At 41.9% G+C, this 19,591-nt stretch overlaps 1 protein-coding gene across 1 annotated transcript in view; it reads left to right on the top strand.

Moving 5' to 3' along the window:
* SLC5A1 (solute carrier family 5 member 1) overlaps positions 1-19,591 on the top strand; it is a 79,518-nt gene that overhangs the window by 37,578 nt on the left and 22,349 nt on the right. Inside the window, exons 3-5 of the mRNA XM_019643037.1 lie at positions 8,020-8,124; positions 8,717-8,776; positions 9,956-10,060. Coding sequence (XP_019498582.1) covers positions 8,020-8,124; positions 8,717-8,776; positions 9,956-10,060 — 270 coding nt within the window. The remainder of the gene's footprint in view (positions 1-8,019; positions 8,125-8,716; positions 8,777-9,955; positions 10,061-19,591) is intronic.

The following is a 19,591-nucleotide window of genomic DNA, read 5'->3' as shown; positions in this document are numbered from 1 at the left end:
TTATATGGTCCATTAACAAAGCAGACAGTTTCCTGAAATTCGCTGAGTTTTCCATTTGAACTATGAAGATCTTGTTCTGTCCAAGAGTAAACAACCACTCTGTCTGTTGCAGGAAATTCAGGGCACTCCATAAAAACACAGGCTATGTAAAAGCATCATCAGTATTTCTTCAGAATAGCATGCTTTTGGGGGCAAAACTTTCTTAAAGGTTTCTCATATTTGTCACCTCCTTTAAGCCTGGGAATGCCCTTGAGAGGCAGGGTAGGAAGGATTCTTATCCTGGGTTTATAGCGCAGAAAACTGAGGCTCAAGGCAGTACAGTGATTGGCTCACAGTCACATAATTTTCTCTGGCAGAGCCAAGATTAGAACCAGGTCAGAAAGCTCCCGGTGTGCTTAGAAGAAGAGAAGAGGTCCATACAAATTACTTATGCTTTCAAGCATGGTTATTGATATCGGGTACTTTTTCCAAATCCATTGGCTTCTTCTGATTGTGAAGCTAGGAAGACACACACAGCCATTGTCTGTTGTCTTGGCAGTTCTCCTGGGTTAGTGGTCTTGAATGTGCACGTGCTATATTACTTTCCTAAGGGTGTGGAAGTAAGGATAAAGTTAATGTGTAAACTTGAATTACTTTCTTCCTCTGGGCTATAGTTTTGCTTTTATTTGAAAATGAAAGGTTGATCTTAATTATTTCCAAGGTAATTCCTGCCCTAACATCAGATGCTTGGGCTAAGGTGTCTATTTTCCATTTCTTGTCACACAAAACATAATTTTAGTTAGCATTCAATGACATTTTTGTGTCTTTTTCTACACCCCTACTTCCCTTAGCCAAACAAACATAAACTTCCCTGCATGCTTAGTTCTCAGGCCTCAGGCTGTGTGAGTGAATGAGACAGCTCTGGACTTGTTGCAAAAAATTGTGTTCTGATTATATGATCACACAAACTCATTGCGGAAAAATGGGTAGCATGAATGCCATGATTTAACAGACCTTTAAAACTCTGGAGGTTAAGTAGGGGGTTTTGGAGAGAGAGAGCCTCTTTCTCCCCAAACTTTTTGTCCCCCACATCTTAGCTTCCCAACGTTGTAGTAAGTCACCATACTTTTGTTCTGGAAGAGACGTCAAAACAAGTTTAAGGAGGAACAGTGACTTTCAATACAGTCCAGGCAGACTTCTCAAATGTTATTGTGCATAGAATCAGCTGGAGAGGCGATGACTCTGAGTTAGTAGGTCTGGGTGGGGAAGGAGGATTTGCATTTCTCATAAGCTCCCACGTGAAGCTGATGCTCTTGGCCCATAGAACACTCTGCATTGATTCAGGGAGCCCATTCCAAGAGATGAGTTAAACGCTGAAGGAATGATCATTACATAGACTAATATCTGCCTTTGGTTCAAGAGATAGATGCAGTCCCTGCCAGCTTCCGACTTCCAACATTGATAGTTGGTAGGGAGAAACGAATTTGGCCAGATGTTTTCTTTGGTGGTTTAAGTAGTTTTCCCTTTAGAGAAGGCTCATGGGAAAACATCACATTTGTGCCAAACCCTGGAGGGATTGAAGTGAAAAAAATTGTCAGTGATACAGCCACTGTATTATTAAGGCAGACCAAATTAAGCATTATTAGGAATCTAAATTGTAATGAGAGGAAACCTGTTCTTATTAAATGGCCCAAATAACTTGAGGCAGATTCTCTAATAGTGATGGGAATGAGAGGTATTGGCTTAGTCCTCACCATGGCCAAAGACCCATGGCTGAGTGGCAGGTTTAAAAGAGGATTTGAAGGCACATGATGTTAAAACCAGATGGGAAGTCAAAAAGGGCAGCTTGCTTTGCTCTGGACAGCTTGGGGACACAGTTGGAGCTGAGGGCAGCAAAGAGCAACAAGGATGGTGAGAGTCAAGTCCATGGGTATTCAAGTCCAGTGAGGAGCATACACACGAGAAGAAGAAGCTTAGCCTGGAGAAGATTTGGAAGTGGGCACAACCCCTGTCCTCAGGTACTAGAAAGGCTAGCTTGTGGGAGAGAGATTTGACTTGTCCTGTATCACTCCAGAGGGCAGAAGTAGGACTAATGGGTAGATTTTGGCTCAAATTAAAGACTTTTTAACCGTTGAGTTGTTCCATCATGGATTCAGTTGCCTCAGAGGGTGGGGCGTTCTCTGTCATTAGCAGAATGCATCCAGAAGCTGACCATCACATGGGGGGATTTAAACTGTGGTGTCTGTGGGTCTATCCAGTTCTGAAAGATTCTAGCATTCTATTATGTAATTTCTCCATATGTTTTCCTTACTGTCAACTTTCTAAGATTAGACATATAAGCAGTAAAATGTGATAGTGAATCCCCTAAAGTCAAATGAAAACATAAGCTCTGAGCAACAGCAGTTCAATGCACGGCCTGAGCTGAGCTGCTGCTGAGCTGCCAACAGGTGGCTGGATGGCTTAGCTAAAAAAAAAAGTGAAAAAAGAAAACATAGCAATGTGACATTATGTCATTCCCCAGTTACCGTGCTATCAAACCTGTTGGGTTTGGTTAGACCCAGGTTATCTTGTTCAGTGACAGCAGAACCATCTTAATACTTGTAATGGTTTCTTGAGCCCCCTCAGGGGATGAGGAAGGCTTGGAAAGAAGTTAGTCAGAAGCAAGGTCAAGCTGGAGAAATTTTAGATAAAGCCTAAAATCCAGCACTCAGAAGGAATGTGGGAGGAAATTACAGAGAAAAACATGATGGTTCATGTTCCTGGGTCACTCCCTGAATGGGGCATGATTCCCAAATGGGCAAGAACGTGGGTGAGGAGTGGACAGGGAAAGTGTTTGGGAAATCAGGGTGATGAAAAGCATTGTTAATGAGCTCCAGTGAGAGGAAAAGCAGTGTGAAAACTTGGCATGGGAGTGTAAGTGGTAAAGCAATAATATCTATATTAGCCTACGTAGGCTGCTATAACAAAATATCACAGACAGGTGGCTTAAACAATAGAAATATATATATTTTCACTGTTTTGGAGGCTATAACTCCAAGGTCAAGGTGTTGTCACAGTTGGTTTCTGGTGAGACTTTTCCTGACTTGTAGATAACTGCCTCCTCTCTATGCACTTACATGGCCTCTTCTCTGTGCACACGTGGAGAGAGGAGAGAGAGAGAGAGAGAGAGAGAGAGAGAGAGAGAGAGAGAGAGAGAGAGAGAGAGAGAGAGAGAGAGATATTTCTGGTATCATCTTCTTATAATGACCAGTCCTATCAGATTATGACCTAATTTAACCTTAATGATCTCTCTAAAGACCCTATCTCCAAATAACAGTCATATTTAGCCATTAGGGCTTTAACATATAAATTAGGAGAGAACACAATTCAGACCAAAATAATGTTCACTGTAGTTCTTACAAATTGTCTTTGAGGGTGAAGTGATTGTCCTCTTGGAGGAGAGAAAGGACACTGATTGAGGGCCAGCTGAGTGTCAGTCATTACGATTCATGATTCCTGCACAACCCTGTCATGAGAGAAGATTGAAGGTTGCAGATGTTATAATCACCCAGATAGTAAGAGGTCAAGAAAGCATTCAAACTCTAGTTTATAAGCTCATGCTATCATATCACTGGAGGCAACTTGGACTTGAAACCTTTCTGAATTCCTAGGACTATGTCTTTTTTTATATATTATTATTATTAGTTTCAGGTGTACAAAACAATGCAATAGTTATCCTTTTCACCCCTCACAAAGTGACAACCCCCCCACCTGCTGCCCCCCAACCCCTGATATCATACATATCTATTACAATTCCATTGACTCCATTCCACTCTCTACTCCATGTCCTGTGAGTATATGTATATATAATTATAGTTGACATACATTATTATTCAACATCAGCTTCAGACATACAGTGCGGTGGTCAGGCCTCTACACCAACTAAGTAGTGGTCTCCCTAACAAGACATGAGTCCATTTGGCCCCCTAAAAAATATTTACAACATTATTGATTATATTCCCCAGGCTGTCTTTTCTATCCCTGAGGCCATATTGTAGTTACCAATTTGTATTGTCTCATCCCTTCCCCTTCTCCTTCATCACCACCCCCTCCCAACTAGCAACCCTCAGTTTTTCCTCTGTGTCTCTGAGACTATTTCTGTTTACATTTCTCATTTATTCAGTTTTTTAGAATCCACGTATAAGTGAGATCATATGGTATTTGTCTTTCTCTGACTGACTTATTTCACTTAGCATAATGTTCTCTAGTTCCATCCATATTGTTGCAAATGGTACTATTTCCTTCTTTATAGGAAGAAGGTGAGTAATACTCCATTGTGTAAATGTACCATAGTTTCTTAATCCAATCATCTACTGATGGGCATTTTGGTAGTTTCCAAGTGTTAGCTATTGTGAATAGCGCCACAGTGAACATAGGGGTGCATACATTTTTTCGGATTAATGTCTTGGGTTTTTTTGGATAAATACCTAAGAGTGGGATTGCTGGGTCATAAGGTAGTTCCATTTCCAGTTTTTTGAGATACCTCCATACTGATTTCCATAGTGGCTGCACCAGCCTGCAGTCCCACCAGCAGTGCACCAGGGTTCCCTTTTCCCCACAACCTTGCCAGCACTTGTTGTTTGTTGATTTATTGATGATAGTCATTCTGACCAGGGTGAGGTGGTATCTCATTGTGGTTTTTATTTGCCTTTCCCTAATGATTAGTGAGGTTGAACATTTTTTCATATGCTTGTTGGCCATCTGTATGTCCTCTTTGGAGAAATGTCTCTTCATATCCTCTGCCCATTTTTTAATTGGGTTGTTTTTTTTTTGGTGTTGAGTTGCATGAGCGTTTTATGTATTTTGGATATTAACTCCTTATCAGATATATCGTTGACAAATATCTTCTATTCAGTGGGTTTAGGACTATGTCTTTAAACTTGGAGTTTCCAAGAAGACTGCTTGGCAGGTCCATTTGGGGGTCCGGGACGGTATCTGAATAGGGAGTTGATGTGATCAGAGTTGTGCTTTGGGAAGGTAACTGGCCATGTGGGTGGGAGGTGACTGGAGATCATCTAGAAGCCTGTTGCCATGGTCCAGTTGAGAGATAATGACAGCCAGCACAAGGCAATATAAAAAGTCTCATGATATGGTGAAGACAGACTCAGGTTTTGGTAAGTGATTGAGTGCAGGTCACGGGGTAATGGGAGGGAGTCCAGGATGAGGCCAAGGTGAGTGACTGGGAGGATAGCAGTGCCCTTGACAGAAATGAACTGAACCTGGGCCCAGGACACACTGGTAACCCCATAGCTCTCCTGGCCCCCATTCCATCAGGTGGTGAGGAGGTATCCCAGGAAGCTTAAAACTGCTTAAAGTCCAATATCCCCACTTGAGGACATGCTGGAAGGACTTCTTGAACTTAAGGTTAATCTAATGCAGTTAATCATTACTGATAATTATGTCCTTAATAGTACAACATTAGGCTTAATAATTTATCAAATGTGAGATGATGAATGAAACGATAAGGGGTCAGGACAGACAGGCTGCATGCAGAAAGGGATTTTGATTAAAAGTGGGCTGTTATTCCCATAAAGCTTTGAGGAGAAAAAGGTGGATATCTCTAAAGAGCCAGCTTTCCTCCTGGCTTCCCCTCCTCCTCCTTCTCTTTCTTTCAACTCACAAAGCACTTAAGTGTTTATGTTATAAGGAGGACAAGATGCAGTCTAAGGCAATAGAAGAACTTTTCACACCATGAGAATTCCACTTATAGGTAGAGGCAATGGTAATTTACTTCTTTATGCAAAGTTTACTGGGTCCTATTCTTTTAACAAGGCAAACATGCCTACGTTGTACAACCATTTTAAAGTACAGATAACAAAAGATTAAGCCTCATTAAGTGGTAATAATTCAAGTACACAGTTTCCCCTTCTTAATGAATGGTGTCCTCCTAAGTTACTCAAGTCCTGAATCTAAGAGTTACCCTTGACTTCTCTTTCCCTCATTTCCCATGTCTGACCCATCAACAAGGCCTGCCAACTTTGTTTCTGAAAACAGACCCCACTCTCTATGCTTGTCTTTGTCTGGATGGCACCACCCAAGACCAAACCGCTGCCCTCACTCAGATGCAGCAGTAACACCCTACGTGTGTTTCTGTTTGCTTCCTTGCCTTTAACACTACTCTCTACACTTGGACAGCAAATTAGATCCTGTCCCTCCCCTGCTTAAAACCCTCCAGTGGCTTCCCATCACACTTGGAATAAAATCCACAAAATACTATATTGACCTATCCCTGCCCAGCTTTCCAGCCTCATCTCACACCATCCTCCTCCTTTCTCACCACACTCCAGCCACTCTGGCCTTCTATCTGCTTCTCAACCATGATGACCTTCCCACTGTGTGTGTGTGTGTGTGTGTGTGTGTGTGTGTGTGTGTGTGTGTGTTTGCTCTGCTGGAATGCTTTTCCTCTGATCTCAGAATGGTTGGCTTTTGTCATTCTGATCTCAGCTTAGAGGTCACCCCCACAGAGGGAACTTCCTGACTCTCCAATTTAAGTAGTCACTCTATCACACTTTCTCTATTCTCTTCATAGCACTTACCACTCTCAGATCTTTTTTCTTTCTTTTTCTTCTTTTTTTGGTTCATTTATCTATGTTTCTTCTGTTAAAATATAAGCTTCTGGAAAGTAGGGATTTTGCCTGTGCAGTTCACAGTGGAATCCCTGGTGTCTAGAATAAGGTTTGACATATTGAGTAGATGCTAAGGTTAATATTTGTTGAACAAATGAATGAAAGCCCTCATATAGCTATTTTCTCATTATTGCGGGACCTCCTTTCAATCTGGCCTTCAGGGATCTCCCTCTCCTCTGACTTGGCACTCAGCGCCCACTGCCTTATATTGGGGTTAGCGTCTGGTAGTGTTAGGAGAGTTTCTTAATCTGTCTTTTGGGAAATAAATGTTTTGTTCAGATTTGCACCATCTTAGGGGCATTAGATAAAAAACTACAAGCCTCCCTCCCACCCATCCGCTCAACAAGAATGAGGATAATTGTACTAGTTTGATATTTATCAAATACTGCTATGCCTCCTCCTCCTGGACTTTTCTGGAAAAGTCCTCCAGACTTTTCTGGAGTTCTCCTGGACTTCAGATGCAATTGGATTGATGGCATAGAATCATGACTGGTTAGTGCAAGATCCCTTTCTTGTTTCACCTGATGTTTTCCCCTTCATCTTCCATTCACAATCCCATTCTCCTTTCCTCTTCTAGGCTTCCATACTTAATTATTTAATATATGTTTTTCCAATCTGTCTTCTAGACTATGTATTGAGACATATGTATATCTTTGAAAAATGCAGTGTTTTGTGCATGTGTCTGTGGGGTCTCTGGGACCTTTGTAAAAAAAATACTATATCGACTTAGAGAATTATTATTATTATTATTATTATTATATTATTATTTCTATTATCTCTTATTACTTGGGACCACATGGAATCACAGAATTTAACAGCTAGGAGTCACTTGGAAATCATTGGCTCTGCCGCCTGCCTTCTCTGACAAGTGACAGGACTGAGGCCCAGAGGCTCCCATTTAAATGGCTCCTTCATCAAACTGTCCCCGTGTACTGAGAGCCTGTATTGGTCAAGGTCCCAAGCCAGCACACCTGGAGTGCTGGAGGACACAGGGACGAATAGCATAGGCTCTGCTCCTCAATCCACAGCCTCTTGGAAGACTTCTAGGGGTGTGGGACAGGCTGTGGGGTTTCCCAGGCCTTCTTCACTATTGAGCATTGGGCTTACAAAGGACTCACAGGTGATCTGATCTGGGGACACATCCTCCTGTCCCTTCCCCAATTTTTTCTTCTCATCTTCACTATTATTACCCAAGTACCCACACCGGCCTTCTGAACCAGTGGTCCCAACAGACTCTTGCACAGTCAAGTTCCTGTCCTGCCTCTGCTCTTTCTTGTCCTTCTCTTGGATGACATGTCCCTCCTCTGCTTAGCCCACCCTTAGGTGTCCTGGTGGAGCATAGAGGCCTCACCCTACTTTATCTTTGTGTTTCCAGATTGGAGCTTCTCTCTTCGCCAGTAACATTGGAAGTGGCCACTTTGTGGGGCTGGCAGGGACCGGAGCAGCTGCAGGCATTGCCACTGGTGGCTTTGAATGGAACGTGAGTAACACCACAGACTGTTCTGGAGCTTGAAAGAATGTTAGCAGGCAGGCAGCTAGTTCTATCTGTGCTCCAAGATGCTTTAAGTCTTAGGTAACCTCTCAGGGCCACCTAGGATGCAGATGAAGGAGGCACACAGTTTCATGAGCCCCACAGTCCTGCTCCCCTTCCATCAGAGCAGCATGAGAAAACCACTGACCTGACAGCAGCAGTGTTTCTTTCTTCTCTGAAAATGCCAAGCCCTCCAGTACCTTTTCAGCCATATTGGAGGTTTGGAAATGCTTATCACCAGAATTCCATTATTATTATCATCATTTTTGAAAAGGTCTCTAAATGGCATTTTACTCCTTATAAATTAGGGAAGAGGAAAAAGGAGTTGTAGCGTCAGTGGGCAGCTGCCTGTGGCACTCTCCATGGTTGTCCAACTGCCATTCCTGTGGGCTAGTCAGGCGGCAAAGCCCCCTCCAGTCTCTGATGGCCATCTAGGGAGTTGTTCTGAGAGACCAAAGAGAAAATGCTAGGCGATTGCTCCTTAGCAGCAGAAAGGGACAAGTTTTCTCCTGGTTTGACTCTACCTTTTTTTTGGTTTCAGGCCCTGATTTTGGTGGTTGTCCTGGGATGGGTGTTTGTCCCCATTTACATTAAGGCTGGGGTAAGTATCTGCTCTGTTATTCCATTTCTTCCTGACAAATAGTGTATATACATGAGCTTGGTCCTCCTGTAAGGTGGAGGAGACTTTATGGGATAAATGGCAGAGAAAAGTTGTACCTTGGCTTTCTTTCCCAGGTAATAAAGTTCCTGACTGCTCTTAGGTGTGTTAAACAGATCCACCCAGCCATGACTTGTCTGTCTAGGAAGCCCTCCTAAGCAATCTCACTCTATTCAGAGCCCTTTAAAGCATCATGTCCTCTCACACTGGGTGTGTATTTACGAGGCACCGCCATGCATTTGCTCATGATATATAACTGTGTGCCTCTTCTCCTGGGCAGGAAGCAGCATGAGAAAAAGAACCATATCTCCTCTTCGTTTATAAACCTCAGCAAGTCTTGTTTGCTGAGAATGCAGCTGGTATTCAACTATCAAATGTATGCTTGGTCTCTTGAAGAAATTTCTCTGACATTTTACCTAAGACACCTGTAATGTCATCTCCTAAGTGAGCTATAATGAGCACCTACTATGTGTGAGTCTACTGAAAGAAATATGGAAGAAACACAGGGCAGGCTCTGCATCTTATGGAGCCAGCAGACAGCAAGCTTAGGGTTGAGGGAACAAGACAGAGTGTGGTTGGAGTGTGCAGAAAGGAAGTGGGAGAACAGTTGAGCAAACCTGCAGCCACAATCCTTGGCAAGGCCTGTGTGCAGAGCAGGGTGAAGCACACACACAGCCTGCTCACCTTGTTTGGTGCACTGAAAAGATGCTACCATTATTATGATGTCTTGCTCACAGTAGGTGCTTTTTATAGGAATATCTATCTATCTATCTATCTATCTATCTATCTATCTATCTATTTATCTATCATCTATCTATCTATCTCCTCCTCTTCCAGGGCGAAGATCTGCGTTATTGGTTATGTACAGTCATGTGTTCATTAAAAAAGATGTTTCTTGGGTGCCTTCTGTGTCCTGGGATAATACCTCTGCAGTGGGAAGGCATGTGGGGTTGAGATGAGCAAATGGCTGGAGGACAGCTACCTGGTCACACTGCCGACTTCTCTACCAATGAAGTTAAGCCTTGATCGCATCTCTGACACCAGGGTGGATGCCTCTGCTCTGCTTGCTCTGGGCTGTTTGGTCACTGTGGCTGGTGGTGACCTCCCTTACATCTCATGCAGGTGGTGACAATGCCAGAGTACCTAAGGAAGCGATTTGGAGGCAAGCGGATCCAGGTCTACCTCTCTATTCTGTCCCTGTTGCTCTACATTTTCACCAAGATCTCGGTGAGTTCACTGCCTGACAAGGCTGGGCCCTGGCTGTCTCATAACCTGCCCCCTCTCACACCTCAGCATTTGCTGGCCCATTAAGGGGTAGCCCTATGTTTTCATTAACTTGGTCCCTTAAGCTTTCTTGCTCCTTAAGGTAAAGTCCTGTTTCATACATCAAGGAGCCAATCCATGGAATTCCTTATCCTCCAGTGTGGGGAAGGTTGAAAACATAAACAGGTTCAAGAAGTTTCAGTGAAAACTGTTCTTAATAGAAGAGTAAAAAGGATGTCTGAGGGCTGGCCCCAAACTTAGAGGTAGCTGTGGGCCTTTGTGCCTTGTCAGGGTCAGAATCTGTTTCTAGGTGACATTTCTGATGCACTTAAACTTGAGCAGTCAGTGACAACTCTTGTAGGTACCTCAGAGAGTCTCCCTCTTTCTTTACGGACAGGGAAACAAAAGCCCTGGGCATGGAAAATACTTGCTCAGGACCCTGAATCAGGACTAGAACCCAGACCTCTGACCCCAGCTCACTGCCCTTTCTCTGAACAAGACTTCTTGTATTTGCTTGGAATCAACTCCCTGGGCCTTTGGTCTCTAACCCTCTGGACAATTGCCACTCTCTCTGAACCCAACCATTGGAGCTGCTCCCTTCTACCATTTAGCCTGTTTCCCTGCCAACCTGAAGCTGCAGGCGCCCCAATATGCAGAGCTGAGATTGCTTAGGGATTGGCTGGCCACTGGGGTATATTTGGGAGCTGTTCAGAGCTCTGGGATGACCCACTGGAGCAAGTTTTGTATTCCTTCTTCACTTTTCCTTCCTTCCTTAAAAATGTGCACATCACCTCCTTTTGATGGTAAAACAAAACAAAGCAGAAGAGCTAAGAGACCACTGAAGTTCTGAGATACTCCCCCGACAGCCCAAAAGATGGCGGGAAGAAAAAGTTTGCTTATAGGTTTTTGCCTGGCATTTTTTCTTTTTTTATCCCCAAGGTAATTGTCAGTCTGATAAAGGTTAAAGCAACAGTGGAAAAAAGAAAAAAAACCAGTGTGAATGATAATGAATAACAGAAAGAAAATAGGACCTTGTTAAGGTAACTACGTAGGAGAATAATTGGAGGAAGTATGGGGTTGTGGATGAATCTGGACTCCAGGTATGCTCCACTGCTCAGCAGCAGGTGACCTGGGGCAAATGGCATATTGCTTTATCTCCCCAGAGCTTAGCTTCTTAGTGGGCAAGATGGGGATAAGAATTGCTGCCTTGTCTACCTCACTGGGTGGTAATGAGGATCAAATAGATTTATTTGAAAACGTGAAGTGTCATTGGAATGTAAGATAAGATGATGAACGTGAGAACCCTTTACAGTCTCTGTGAGAAGCCCCTTGCATTGTGTTAGCACCCTAACCCAGCAATCGAAGAAGGCTATATATTTTGGATACTAGACCCTTGTCAGATATATGATTTGCAAATATATTCTCTCATTCTGTAGCTTGGACAAAAGTTTTTTTGTGCATCCTTTGATGCACAAAAGCTTTAAATCTTGATGAAATTAAATTTATCTCTTTTTTTTCATTTGTTGCTCATACTTTTGGTGCTATTTCTAAGAATCTACTGCCAAATTCAAGGGAGAGAGAGAAGTGGCATTTTTCTGAGATCACATAGGGAGTGACTCCAGCTTTGCGCCTTAGTCAGCAGCTATAAAGCGCTCACTCTTCTATCAGGGGGGTTATCTCATTGGCTGTGGTCAGTTTTCCTCCTTTTTTCTTTTGTCTTTCTCCATCTAGCACCAAAGGTGAGATTGGATCAATATCAGCACCTTGCAAAAGATCTTCCCTGGCTGAAATTTGAGTCAGGTTAGATCTGATTTGAGCCTTCTGCTCTTCCTAGGTAGGGTGCTGAAAAATAGCTGCTTGTACTTTTGTTTTCCTGCTCACTTAAAGCTGACACAACAATATCAAATAACATTTGCAACTTTTTTATTTTGGAGAATTTCAGACACAGACAAGCAGAGACAGAATAGTAGAACAAACACTCATGCCCTAATATTCATCACTCGGCTTTAATAATGATCAACATTTTGCCATTCTTAGTACATCTATCCCCTTCTACAATTTTTCCCCAGCAATATTTTAAATCAAATCCCAGACATCACGTCATTTCACTGCAAATTCTTCAGAATGCACCTTTGACATTTGAAAACCTTAACTATTGTGCTACTATCACAACAAAATGTTGCAATTTCTTAATTTAGGTAGTTTAATGTCTGGTCCGTATCCAGATATTCCTGATTATCTCAAAAATGTCTTCTTACTGTTGATTTGTTTGAGTCAGGATCCAAATGAGGTCTACACATTGCATTTGATTGTGTTTTCTTTAAAGGAAATTGTATATATATAAATAAACCTTTAGCCTACTACAATTATTTTCCCTTTTATATTATTACCTTCCAGTACTGGCTGACATGCACAAACTTTTTTTTTTAATTGGGTTGTTTGTCTTCTTTGTTGTTGAGCTTTTTAAAATTAAAAAAAAATTTTTTTAATATTCTGGATAATAGACCCTGATTAGATATGTGATTTGCAAGTATTTTCTCCCATTCTGTAGATTACCTTTTTACTTTCTATTGGTAGATAGTATCCTTTGGTGAACAAAAGTTTTAAATCTTGATGAAGTTTACTTTATCTACTTTTACTTTTGTTGCTCATGCTTTTGTTGTCATTGAATTCATTGATTTAGTGACACCAAAGAACCCACTGCCAAAGCCAAGGTTATAAAGATTGACTCCTACATTTGCTCCTATGAGTTTTATAGTCTTAGCTCTTTTATCTAGGTCTTCGATCCATTTTGAGTTAATTTTTGTGTAAGATGTGAGATAGGGGTCCAACTACATTCTTTGGCATGTGGATATCCAGAACTTTCAGCACCATTTGAGGAAGAGACTATCGTTTCCCCATTGAACAGCCTTGCACATATGTTTTTTACACAGCTCAATGAAAACATGTTCTCACCCAGAGGGCAGATAGGGGTTTGTCTTGGAGTCAGGACTAATGCCCAGGGTTACTGCTCCCTTGCTGCCCAGCTTCCTGATTCAAATTGCTGCTGCTCCATTGGTGCCTTCGTGCTCTTCCTGCCAATGTGATGACTCCACCTCCTCCACTTTTCCTCCCGTCCTTCAGGGTTAGTTTTAGTTACAAGATGAAAACCCTGGGTTTTATAGCCCTGCTTCATTAGAGATCAGTGTGCAGAGCCTGCACTGGGAAGTGCCTGGAAGGGGCACTGGAAGGGGAGGACAAATCAAGTTTTCCTGAGGGAGGGAAGGGCAGCAAAGTAAGAGGAGAAAAAGGAATGTAAGCTTGGAGGGTGGGGAGGTCACCATGCACTTGCGGGAACTCCTCTGTTCAGCTAGTTAAGTGGCATCTGTCTAATGACACGTAGAAGATGGAATTCAGACTCCTCTTCTTTGGAAGCAAGACTTCCCCAAGTCCATAGTTCAAGCAGGTGAAAGTCTGTTGACTACCGTTGCCAGGGAAAGGGCACTTTTTGCCCTCAAAACTGGTGTAGGAGTAGTCCTATAAATAAACTAAGTGCCCAATCTCACTCCCTGCCTTCCCAATCATCTCACCTATTGTTCAGGTTACTGATTAAACCTCCCTGGACTTGGGAGTTCCCAGGTAACTGAGGCGCAGCTTCCCTCGGCTCAGGTCCTGATGGAGCCCATCCCCTAGCAGACAGCTTTTTCTGAATTTTTCTTTTAAATCATACTTGGTATAGGCTGCTCCCTCTTTGTGTGATTTCTGGGGCTCCTTACTGGAGGCGTTGCCCAGTGTCTTACCTGCTCCCCCTGTTTCCCAGAGCCAACAATCCTTTGAATAATGGCAAAGCCAGGATTGAAACTTGGGTATCTCTTGTCCCAAAGTCTGTGTTCTCCTCACAGTTCTGCTCTGTGCTTGGATGGAATGAAGGCATGGGATGATAGAAAGGAATAGATCATCTAGTCCTATGTCCTATGCTCTCATTTTACAGATGGGAAACTGAGGTCCAGATTGGAGGAGGAACTTTGGGGGTTAAAGAGTAGCAGAACTAAGATGAGAAGCAGGGTCTCTGATACTGAATCCAAACCTTTGGATATTATGTATCACTCCTCCCACCCCCTCCACTCCCACCCCATCCTTCTAAGTCTTTTAGTCTTTAGTACAGAGTAGGTCAAAATTCAAGACCTTGGGGAAAATTTAGATAGCCAGTTAAATGACCTTACTGTATGAATGAGCTGCTGAGAGTGAGATTTGAGAGCACTGTGAGGAGAAAACCTCAGCTGCACACTAGCTATATGAAGGATCTGATAGAGGGACATCTAGATAGCAGGGAAGGACAGAGAAGGGTCAGACAGGCAAGGCTTTGTCTGTTAATTTGGCTGACTTCAGGTTCACCCTGGGTCATAGAGCATGAAATCTTTAAAAGATTTACCTGCCAGGGGCTCACATTAAGATACACATGAGTTCAGGGTTCATGGACAAAAGAGAAGAATTGTTAGTTAACAAAGTAAGGAAGTCAGTTATTTACATTGCACACAAAGATTAATCCATTTTGTTTTATGTGTGGAGAGGCATGGGGAGTTTGTGACAGGTGAGAAGAGTGGCCTTGTGAGATCCATGTCCAGACAGGGAGCAACCAGGGACATGCTAAGAAGGCTTGGGGAGGATGTAGGGATCCAGTGGGTGTGTAATTAATGGGAGAGAAAATGAAATGCATTTCCAGAACAGGGCCCAGATGTGACCCTGGCCATTAGGCATTGGTGGCGTGGGGTCGTGACTATGGCTGCTAACTTGTGGTCATGTCCTTTGGGCTCTGAGGCTCAGACTTGATTATTTCTCCTTGTACTCCTCTGAATTTTATTGACTCCACCTGAGCACTTTGCCTTATGGCATTCTGAGAAGCATTCTCATCTATAAAATTTCCTTGCATCACGTATCTTACTCAAATGTGCATAACCACGAGATAAAGCCTAAGATTTTATGAATGATACATGATGACCAAATGCTCCTGTTTATTTTTCCCATAGCTATTATAACAGTTCACAACCACACTAAACTTTTACAGCAACTTCACTGCCCATTTTAGATCCTTAGGTGAAAATAAGAGGTTTGGCTTCTGCTTAAAGTTTGAGTGCTCATCAGCTGGGCTATTCACTTTCATAAATGCTCAAATTTCTCTTTTCATGTATGAAAGTGAATAGCCCAGCTGATGAGCATTCAAACTTTAAGCAGAAGCCAAAACTCTTATTTTCACCTAAGGATCTAAAATGGGCAGTGAAGTTGCTGTAAAAGTTTAGTGCTGCTTTCATGCTTCAAAGGCAGAATTGAGCACGTTGGAAAGAGACTGTATAGTCTGCAAAGCCTAAAACATTTATTATCTGATCCTTTACAGAAAAAGTTTGCTGACTCCTGGTCTAGAGGTTCATAATTTTCTAATAAACTTCAAGTTAGTTTTGCTTAGCAGCATTGGGGAAATTTCCTCCCCCCTCCCTCCATCCCTCTTTCCTTTCCTCACTCCCTCCCTCCTTCCCTCTTTCCCTCCCTCTTTTCCTTCCTTCCTTCTTTCTTACTTTTTTCTTTATTAAAGACTAATAGTTTAGAGAAGGAAAACTCTGGCATGAGCTGTGAAATAGTCTCATAGGATTATAGGTGAGTTATTTTATATCAAAGCTGGTAGTATATGTCCTATTCAGTCCCCTATTTTTATAAATAAAAAAAAGTAATGACAGTCAACTTTAATTGAGAAATAAAATAAAGAGAAAAAATGTAATGACATGCTTCAGACATACAAACATACAGAAAAGTACAAAGAATAAATGCCACCATATCAATTCTATAGATCTAAACAGTTCATCATTTTTTAAAAAGAAATAAAATATTATAGATATGATCAAAGGCTTATCTCTACCCCTCTTGACCTATTTCCTTCTTTCTTAAAAGGTAAACACTATCTCAAATTGGTGTGTATTCTTTTGGTCTATATTTTTGTGTTTTTACTACATATGTATGTATATCCTTATGTCCATAAGGAATATGTTGTCTTTTAAAATTTCTGCTCCCCCACCTTTGAAACTGCAAAAAAACAAATAATTTTTAAAAACAAACAAAATGTAACAATGGTATTTAAGAAAATCTGGAGGGGAAAGCGCCCTGAATCCTATAACGCTAATGCATTTTCATATTGTGGCCTTGCCTGTATGGTATACATTCTTTTACAGAATTGCTATCAGAATATTATACCATTTTGTGATCTTTTCCCTGACTCTTTGCATCAAACTATAAACATTTTTCCATGTTTTCATCTTCAGAATTATTATTTTTAGGGGCTGTGGAACATAACTGTTGATACATAATTTTCAGCAAGCCGTTTAAGAACTCCAATAGACAAGAACCTCTCAATGATGGTTGTTACCTTTGGGCCAAGTGATGAAAGTGGGGCCACTTTCATTTTTCAATGTGTAACTTTCTGTGCTGTTTATTTTTAAACCACACACATAAATTATTTTATTATTATTATTATTTAAATAAATAAAGACCTTGCTTTCTGCAGAAAATATCCCAGAAAGGAGGACCCTTACCTTTCAATATTGTAGGAAGGTCATTAAATAGGAAACCTGGATTTTAGCCCTTGAGCAAGTCATTGGCTTTGTTTCTGTCATTTGAAAAGTGGAGCCAATTTCCCTGTTCCATTACTTTGTATTGTGTGTGTCAGAAAGCGCTGGATATTGAGGGAAAAAATACCCTTGGGGAGCAGGATAAAGTTTGGGCACCTAGGAGATTTAATGACTAATGTCAGAGAACTTAGGCTAACATGAGCTTGGTTGGCTATGGTATCCTCAGGCACTCCTGTTGGCTTTTGGGATCCCAAGGGCAGAAATAATTCATCCCTGAAGTTAGGAGTGACTCATGGGAGGAAGAATTTGTCTTAGGTTTCTTCTATTCACGAGGGAGGTTTCCTTAGAATTCTTTATCTGCCCTGTTAGCTGGAAATAGAGTATTATAAAAACAATTAGATTCCTATTAGCCCAACACTTCCCATAAATGTTTATAGACTTTGTTTATAGCATTATCTTAGGAGTTGTGTGTTACTTATTTGTGACTAATAACAGCAAGGAAAATATTAATGAGGGTATTGCAATCTACTGTGACATGTTGTCATAAAGCATTACAGATTAACTACTCTGAAAAATAAAGCAACCAAGGGCATTTTAAAGGCAGTAGCAGCCTTGATATATATATATATATATATATATATATATATATATATATATATATTTTTTTTTTTTTTTTCACTTATGCTTTTTAGCTAATCTACTGAGTAAATAATGTGTATGCTTAAGAGCATTCCATTATAATCAACAAATGGAGCCCTTCAACTGAAATTACTTTATGTGACTATATAAAGACATGGGACGGGAGGGACGGGCATTAGAATTACTCATCCATCACAGTTTCAAGTGATCCAGTGTGCAGAGTCAGGAAGGAGTGGCCATTTCACCCTTAGCAAGGCTAAGGTGCAGTTGGGGACTCTGTCTTCTTTGGCTGCAGAGGGCAAAGTGGAACAGGTCCACAATCGGAGAAGGAAATGCTCTCCTCGACAGTAGGACTTTGCCACTCTCAGCCACTGAGAATCACAAGCCCCACTTTACAGTTGGGAACACTGAGACATTGAGAGGAGAAATGTTTCCCCAGCCCCTCACTCAGGCCTAGAGTGGCAGCACTGGGGATAAAACACAGGTCCTCTCACCACCAACCCTGGGGATGGGGTGGGGTGTCTCTTTCTAAGTCATCATCTCTCTCCCCACATCCTGGCTCTGCCTCTCCTCTCCCACCAGAAAGACCATGACATTAGGTCCCCTGGGGCTAGAAAGCCTGTAGGGGAGCCAAGGCAGAGGGTCCACAGGAGGCCCATCTTAGGGGAGGGAGTCATGCATTAGCACATAAGCTTGGAGTTGGTGTGAGACAAGCTCTCTACCAACAAAGAGGCAGAGAATGGGAAATTTGGTTGGTGGGGACTTGAGTCATTGGAGGGCCCTGAGGAGCTGCAAGGGGGCAGAGAGGGGAAGATAAGAATAGAGAGGAGATGCAAGGGCACCATTCCCCAGCACTCTGAGTGGGCGGCCCTTTACATGCTCTGAAATGTATTAGGTTTTATGTAATAAAACAGTTTGTGCATTGCATCTAGGGCAAGTCTAATTTCTTTCCTGTCTAGAGATTTGAAAACAAAAGATTCACCATGATCATCCCTTAATTCTACCCTTCCTGGTAGTATTTTGGAGATGTCATGAAAATTCATTTTGGGTGACTCCAGCGCTCTCTGTTGGTTTAAATTAGCTACTGCAACATCCAGTCAGATAGAAGTTCTTTATGTGGCTCAATGAAGGAGGGAGGAGAAAAAGAATTGCACCACAAACTGGTGAATTCAGGGGTGAAGAGGGAATAATTCTCCCTCAAGTTACATGAGCTAATCTACATAAAACCACCAAGCACCAAGCCTGCCATGCAAGAGGTTCTTGGTGATGTTCTGGTTGTGTGGTGGTCAAGATGGATTCTACCTGGGCTGGGGAGATAAAATTATGATGTAAAAGTTTCTCTCCACGTTGGGGTGGGGCTGGGTTTGCCTCCAGCACTCAAACCTGCTTTTGGGAATAGATCTGATAAACCTTTGTACACTGGGTGTAAACAGTGGATAATAGCTTAAAGCTGCAGTCCACAAGTAGGTTGGGAGGAACCTCAGGGTGTTCATACTTATTCTTTGGGAAACAGAGTTCCATAGTTAAATAAGTATGTGAAGGATCATTTACCATGCTTCCCTCCTGGGGATTCGCTGTACATGCTGTATAGTAAAGACTCAGAGAGGTTGTTCGGTAAAGAAACTGCCTTAACTTTGTTTAATGCAGCATTTCACAGACCTCTTGGACCACAGACTCCTTTTCTTTTCATGTTATATCTACTTTCATCTTAAATAAAGCTTATTGGGAAACTTAGAAATAGAGCATGACTCTCAGGTATTTGTATCCTTCTATTTAAAATTTTTATTTTATTGTGGGAAGAACACTTAGCATGTGATCTATCCTCTTGACAAATTTTAAGTGTACAATAATATGTTATTGATTTACAGGTACCATGTTGTGTGGCCAATCTCTAGAGCTTATTCATCTTACTTAACTGAAACTTTATGCTTATTGATTAATAACTCCCCATCTCCCCATCCTCTCCAGCCCCTGGTAACCATCGTTCCAATCTTTGATTTTATGAGCTTGACTATTTTAGATGCCTCATATTTGTGGAATTGGGTAGTACTTATCTTTCATATTCTTTTTTTTTTATAAAGATTTTTATTGGGGGAATTGGGGGAATTGGGGGATGGAAACAGCGCTGGGGAATTGGGGGAACAGACAAGTTGCTGTCCTTTTGTTCTTCAGTCTAGTTGTGGAGGATGTCGCTTCACTGGCCCAAGTTGGCACCATCTTAGCTGTAGAGGGCAGTGTCACTGGCCCTCATATGTGGGATCCG

This window comes from Hipposideros armiger, unplaced genomic scaffold (genome assembly GCF_001890085.2).
Source record: "Hipposideros armiger isolate ML-2016 unplaced genomic scaffold, ASM189008v1 scaffold_75, whole genome shotgun sequence".
Classification (NCBI taxonomy): Eukaryota; Metazoa; Chordata; class Mammalia; order Chiroptera; family Hipposideridae; genus Hipposideros; species Hipposideros armiger.
This window is presented reverse-complemented; position numbering and strand designations above follow the sequence as displayed.